Genomic DNA, 6,976 nt, shown 5'->3' with positions numbered 1-6,976 from the left:
ACCACAAATTAGTAGTAAATGAAAGAAGAGATTTTATTTTTACTTTTATTTTTTAAAGGATTTTACTTATTCATGAGGGACTGAGAGAGAGGCAGAGACGTAGGCAGAGGGAGAAGCAGGCTCCCTGCAAGGAGCCTGATGCAAGACTCAATCCCAGGACCCCAGGACCTGAGCCAAAGGCAGACGCTCAACCACTGAGCCACCTAGGTGCCCCAAAATAAGAGATTTTAATTTAAGCATTAATTTAGTACTAACTACAAGTCCTATACACTAAAAAATGAGAAATATTTCACAGGGAAATTTTAAAAAACCAAAAATAACATAAGTATGTACCATGTTTATAGATTTAAAAACTCAATTCTATCAAAGTTTATAGATTCAATTCAATCCCAATCAAAATATTAATGGGATTTTTTTTTTAGAATTTGACAAGTTGATTCTAAAATTTATATGGAAAAACAAAACCCAATCTTGGAAAAAAAAATTAGAGCTGGTGGATATATATATATATATTTTTTTTTTTAACTATAAAGTTACAATAATCAAAACATTGTGGTGGTGTTATGAGGACAGACAGTGGACCAGAACACCTACACGTATGTAGTCACTTGATTTTTGCAAAGGTGGCAAGAAAATTGGCTAATAAACTGGTGCAACAGAGAAAAGAAAGCCTTCTCAACAAATGGCACTACAGCAAAATGGTAAATATTTATAAAAAATGAACATCAACTCCTGCACACATACCACAAAAATTAATTTGAGATGTATTATTGACCTAAATGTAAAAGCTAAAAGTATAAACTTTTTTTAAAAAAGATTTTATGTATTATTTAAATACAGGGGAGCAGGGGAGGGGCAGAGGGAGAAGAGAAAGAGCATTTCCAGCCGACTCTACACTGAGTGCAGAGCCCAAAGCAGGGCCAGATTCCATGACCCTGAGATCACAATCTGAGCAGAAATCAAGAATCTGATGCTCAACTGACTGAGCTACCCAAGTGTCCCTAAAACTATAAACATTTGGAAGAAACATAAAAGGATATCTTTGAGAACCTGAGTTAAACAAAGACTTATTAGAGGACACAAAAGCATTAACCATAAAAGAAAAACATTGATAAAGTAGACCTAATCAAAAATTAAAACTTTTGCTCACCAAAAGACAACAGTTAAGAAAATGAAAAGACAAACCACAGACAGTGTCCCTGCTATCAATTTATGGCTTATAAGTTCTAAATTCACCCTTCTCTGGAACATTTATATTTTTTTCCATTGCCACCTTTGTCAGTAAAGGACTTTGTTATGCTCATTCAGACTCCTACTTAAGCTTCAGGCTCCTGCAGTATTTGCAACTTCTCTAGCACCGAGGTGCTGTGCTGTAGTGCATAGTGGCCAGCAGCACCCAGTGGCAAGCAACTTCACTTGGCACTTCCCTCAGGCAGTTTTGTGCCAGACTGCTCTAGTGAGACATTTCCCTATGAACAGGCTTCATCAGCACATTAGAGGCATACTTCTAGCAAGTTCCACTGATATGGCATCACAGTGACATCTCTGTCAGCTATTTGGTAAGCATAGCCAGTACCTTCAAGATCTACATCTCAGCTCTGGTGAGGCTTCTTCCTTGGGCACTTTATCTCAGTCCTAGGGATAGTAAATGTTCTTTATACCTACTATTTCTATATTCCTTAAAGCTCTTTTATTTCTCACTGGCCAGTCTTTTGGTCTTCAATCCCCGGTTATTTTTAAGAATTCATAAGCCTATTAAACTCTTCCTGTTCAAACTACATGGCTTCTCTATCCTGACTAATACAGACAAGAAGAAAATATTTATAATATATACGTCTGAACAAAGGAATTCTATCCAGAATATATAAAGAATTCCTAAATCAGTAACAAAAGACAAACAATTCAGTAAAATATGGGCAAAAGACTGAACAGACCATTCTCAGAAGATGTGCAAATGATCAATACATGAAAAGGTATACATCCTCATTGGTCATCAGGAAGATACAAAATAAAATCACAATGAGATGTTATTTTTACCCATTAGAATGGCTAAAATTAAAAAGATAGATAATACCAAATGTTGGTGAGAATGTGGAGAAATAAGAGTTCCAATCCATTGCTGGTAGGAGAGCAAAATAGTGAATCACTTTGGAAAGTTGTTTGACAGTTTCCCATAATGTTAATTAATCATATACCTGCCCCCTAACCTAGCAATTCCACTCATATCTATTTCTCCAAGAGGAATGAAAACATCTCCACACAAAGATTTGAACAATAGTGTTCACAGCATCTTTATTCATAATAGCCAAAAACTGAAAATAACTCAATTATGAATTGATAAACATTGTAATGTATCCCTATAGTGGGCTATTACTTAGGAATACACTGAACTATGGATGTATTCAACAACATGGACAAATCTCAAAAACATTGTGATGAGTGAAAGGAGTCCTATCCTCAAGAACAGGAGACAGAGCTGACTTTTTTATTTAGAAAAATTATTTATTTCTGCTCTTTTCATACATCTTATTGTGCAAGAAACAATCTCACATACATATCTGAATAATGTACTGTCACACTGTTTACAGGCAAAGCACCATAGGTAAAGCTGATCATCTGGCCAGAGTTCTCAGCTTATGGGATCTCGCTTCCTGATTTTACATTAATTTTTGAAAGTCAGAAATGTAATCTCCACAAAATGTTAAGGGGGCTGTAAAAAACAATCACTTTATTCAATATTATAGTTGTGGAAATGGAGTATATTTTCTTTAAGAAATGAAAAACTAAGGAGAAAATGCCACTAAACATCGTTGGTGTGTCTGTACAGGCCAGCAGGAGAAATACTGTGAGAAGCTTGTCTCTTTGATACCAAGAAGACATTCTAGTTCAAGCTTTAATATGATTCCTATTTCTCACTAGATGCTTCTTTTCTACTGCTTCACTCTTTTTCTGTATTTCACATCAGAGAATTGGTACAGCCTTTAAAACTTCATTAACAGAAGCAAATCCAATATCCACTGATTTCTTGTCAAAAGGCACTTTTTAACCCATCAGGTAGCCCAGCAGTTTCATTCTCATGGATACTCTAGCCATGACAAAACTCAATAGGACACAGATGAATCCAATGAATAGAAGAAGAAATCTATTGAGTTTTGGAATGTTTGGTGCATTCGATAGGTCCAGGATTATAAAACCTAAATGTCCCATTGTAAACAGGAAGCTGGATGCAAGTCCTTCCATTATATATTGTCCATTTACTTTGTAGGCCAAGAAAGCTACTGGTCTCTGATGTCCATGTTCATCAGTTATAGAACCAACACTTGGAGGTTCAACAATAACATCATAAATTATTCCTCCAGTGATGAGGAAGTAAGACACCACCACCAGAGCGTACACCATCATGGCCAACAGTATGTGCACCCAGGGTGGCTTCTTCAGCTTCAGGTTGGGGCATTCGAGCACTAAGAATGGGATGTGGTACAAAGTCTCCATGTTGGTGGTATGAGGGGTTTCTCTCCTAGAGCTGACTTTCTTAACACAGAAATAGGAAGAGACAAAATGAGAAGACAGAGAAATTGATCCCAAATGAAAGAACAGGACAAGATCACAGCCAGAGATTGAAGCTAAACAGATATAAGTAGAATGCCTGATAGAGAATTTAAAGTAATGATCATAAGGATGCTCACTGGTCTTTAATAAAGAATGGAAGACATGAGTGAGACCTGTAACACAGACATAAGGAGATTAACATAGCAGAGATTAAGGACGCAATAAACAAAATGAGAAACATGCTTGTTGAAATGAACAGCAGGATGGAAGAAACAGGAATAAATTAATGACCTAGAACACAGAGTAATGGAAAGTAATCAAGCTGAAAAGAGAGAAAAAAGATTTATGCAACACGAGAATAGACTTAAGGAGTTCAGGGACTCCATCAAATGTAGTAACATTCATATTATGGGAATCCTAGAAGAAGAAGAGAGGAAAGGGGGCAGAAAATTTATTTGAAGAAATAATATGCAAAAACTTCCCTAATCTGGGGAAGGAAACAGATATGCAGGTTCAAAAGGCATAGAGAACTCCATAAAAATCAACAAAAGCAGATCCACCTCAAGACATATTGTAATTAAGTTGGCAAGATATAGTGATAAAGAAAAAAAATTAAAGGCAGCCAGACAAAAACTTACAAGGGAAAATCCATAAGGCTAGCAGGACCTTTTTCAATAGAAATTTTGCAAGCCGGAAGAGAGTGACATAATATTTACAAAGTGCCAAATGGGGAAAATCTGCAGCCAAGAATACTCTAACAGCAAAGCTATCCTTCAGAAAAGAGAGATAAAGAGTTTCCCAGACAAACAAAAGCTAAAGGAGATCATCGCCACTAAATCAGCCTTGCAAGAAATATTAAAGGGGACTCTTTGAATGGAAAGGAGAGACCAAAAGTGACAGTATAAAGGTAGGTAACAACAAAAAAGTAGGTAACATAAAAGCAGTAAAAATGAATATTTCTGTAAAAAATCAGTCAAGGAACTCACAAAATAAAAGAATACCTAAAACATGGGGAGGAGAAGAGCAAAGAATGGGTTCAAATTTAAATAACCATCAACTTAATACAGACTGCTATATGCAGAAGGTTTTTACTTTTTCCAAAGATTTTTACTTATTTATTCATGAGAGACACAGAAGAGAGAGACAGAGACATAGGCAGAAGGAGAAGCAGGCTCCATGCAGAGAGCCTGATGTGGGACTCAACCCTGGGACTCCAGGATCAGGCCCTGAGCCAAAGGCAGATGCTCAACCGCTGAGCCACCCAGGCATCCCTGCAGAAATTATAAAGAAGAATCTAATCTTTCCATTTGCAAGGACATGGATGGAGCTAGAGAGTATAATGCAAAGTGAAATAAGTGAGAGAAACACAAATACCATTTGATTTTACTGATATGTGGAATTTAAGAAACAAAACAAGTGAGCAAAGGTGGGGGAGAGAGAAAGAGACAAATTAAGAAACAGACTCAATTATGGAAAACAAACTAATGGTTATCACAGGGGAAGGAGATGGGGGAATAGGGTTAAATAGGTGATGGAGATTAGGAGGGCACTTGTTGTGATGAGCACTGGGTGATGTGTGGAATTGTTGAATCACTATATGGTACACCTGAAACTAATATAATCCTGTATGTTAACTAGCAAACTTTAAAAAAAGTCATAGTGATTTTTAGGGGCTTAAAAGCAGCAACGGAAACTGTTCTTCAAAGTAATTTCTAAATTCTATCTCCTTTATGTCATTTTTCTGTATCAACTTAGTAATGATGGCTTCCATTCAGAGGCAGATTTATGGAGACACTACTAAAGCTTAAGCAATTCTTTGACTCCTTCCAATATGCACATACTTATGCTTTTGTAAAATTTGAAAGACCAAGGTATTTCAACTGTAATCAGTTAAGACCACTTGTGTGAGGTGGTGTTGAAGTAGCCAGCGGCACTTTGGGATTCAGATGAGGAACAAATGAGTTGGAGGTATATCTTCTTTGAATTTTTTTAAAAAAGATTTTATTTATTCATGAGAGACACAGAGAGGGGCAGAGACATGAGCAGGCTCCATGCAGGGAGCTGGACGTGGGACTCGATCCCGAGTCTCCAGGATCACCCCCTGGGCTGAAGGCAGCGCTAAACCGCTGGGGCCCCCCGGGGCCGCCCTATCTTCTTTGAATTTAACGGGGTATATGGGGTATATTGAGGTGGCTTGTAGTTACTTGCATGTCTATTTAAGGCATTATTAGATGTCAGAATAGTGTTGGAATGGCTTTCAATATGCTCCCATGGCCCACTGAGCCTGCTTAGCCAGCAGTGTGACAGGAAGGTATTAGGCTAGAGTCCACAGTACTGTATGAAGTTGTCCTATGGTCCTGTGACAGACAACTCCTAGAATGATGCTTTCTGACATTCACACCCTGTGTAATTACTTTCCCTTGAGTGTGGGTGGGGCCCAGGGATTCCTTCCAACTGAGTAGTGAAGAGATGTCACTTCTGTGATTAGGTTACAAGAAGACTGGCTTCTTGCTAGCTTGTTTTCTCTTGCTGCCAAGCTCTCTCTTGCCCTCTTGCCTGCATGTACTTCCTCTTGCATCAAGTCAGCTGCCATGCTGTGAGATACTCAGTGTAGAGGCATGCATGGAAAGGAACATTTTTTTAAAAATGGTATTCATGTTAAATAGAATTTAGCACATTCCATAGGCTTGTAACCACAACCCTGTAAGAAACATACAAACAGCAAATACATCGTTTTTTAAAGCTGGTATTGAAAACAAATTTGACAGGAATTTTCAAAATTGTTTTCTATAAAAATACTGGGGAAAATGTATTCTAAAAGCTTTTCAGGCAATTAATTTAAAAATTGTTTTCTCGGGCAGCCCCCATGGCTCAGCGGTGTAGGGCCACCTTCGACTCAGGGTGTGATCCTGGAGTCCTGGGGTAGAGTCCCGCATCAGGGTTCCTGCATGGAGCCTGCTTCTCCCTTGGCCTGTGTCTCTGCCTCTCTCTCTGTGTGTCTCTCATGAATAGATAAATAAAACCTTTTAAAAATAAAAATTCTTTTCTTGATTTCATGATGTTTTCAGTAGATTTTTGTACTTTATTGTTATTTGTTTCCTCATCCTAAATAAATCATTTTCTCACTTTAAAACTTGATGTTTTGTCAAGGAATTTCATTATTGCATGCATTGTGTTTAAAAATGGAATTATCATTTTTAAGTGTTTTGAATGTTTTGGAAGAAATGTTATGAAAATAGTACATTTATTTTTAAAAGATGCTCAGGAAAAAAATAGGAAGTGGCTCCTTTTATATAGAGAGAGAAACCTCAGAATTTAAGACACCTAGCACAAATAAATATTTGTGAGGGAGGAAGGTACAGAATGAATGAATTGTACTTCTACACAAGACCACAATATGTTTTATATCACAATAGATGCCTCATTA

General features: G+C 37.3%; 1 protein-coding gene across 1 annotated transcript; it reads right to left on the bottom strand.

The window, feature by feature from the left end:
* Positions 1-3,042: 3,042 nt before the first annotated feature.
* On the bottom strand, positions 3,043-3,492 carry LOC112921325 (oligosaccharyltransferase complex subunit OSTC-like). The gene has a single exon (XM_072760450.1). The coding sequence runs from the start codon at positions 3,490-3,492 to the stop codon at positions 3,043-3,045; it is 450 nt and encodes a 149-aa protein (XP_072616551.1).
* Positions 3,493-6,976: the final 3,484 nt, after the last annotated feature.

This window comes from Vulpes vulpes, chromosome 6 (genome assembly GCF_048418805.1).
Source record: "Vulpes vulpes isolate BD-2025 chromosome 6, VulVul3, whole genome shotgun sequence".
NCBI classification, from domain to species: domain Eukaryota; kingdom Metazoa; phylum Chordata; class Mammalia; order Carnivora; family Canidae; genus Vulpes; species Vulpes vulpes.
The sequence above is the reverse complement of the archived record's forward strand: the minus strand, read 5'-3'. Positions and strand labels throughout refer to the sequence as shown.

Excerpts from the sequence above, each read along its gene's own strand:
- LOC112921325 (XM_072760450.1), bottom strand. The coding sequence starts at position 3,492 with ATGGAGACTTTGTACCACATCCCATTCTTAGTGCTCGAATGCCCCAAC.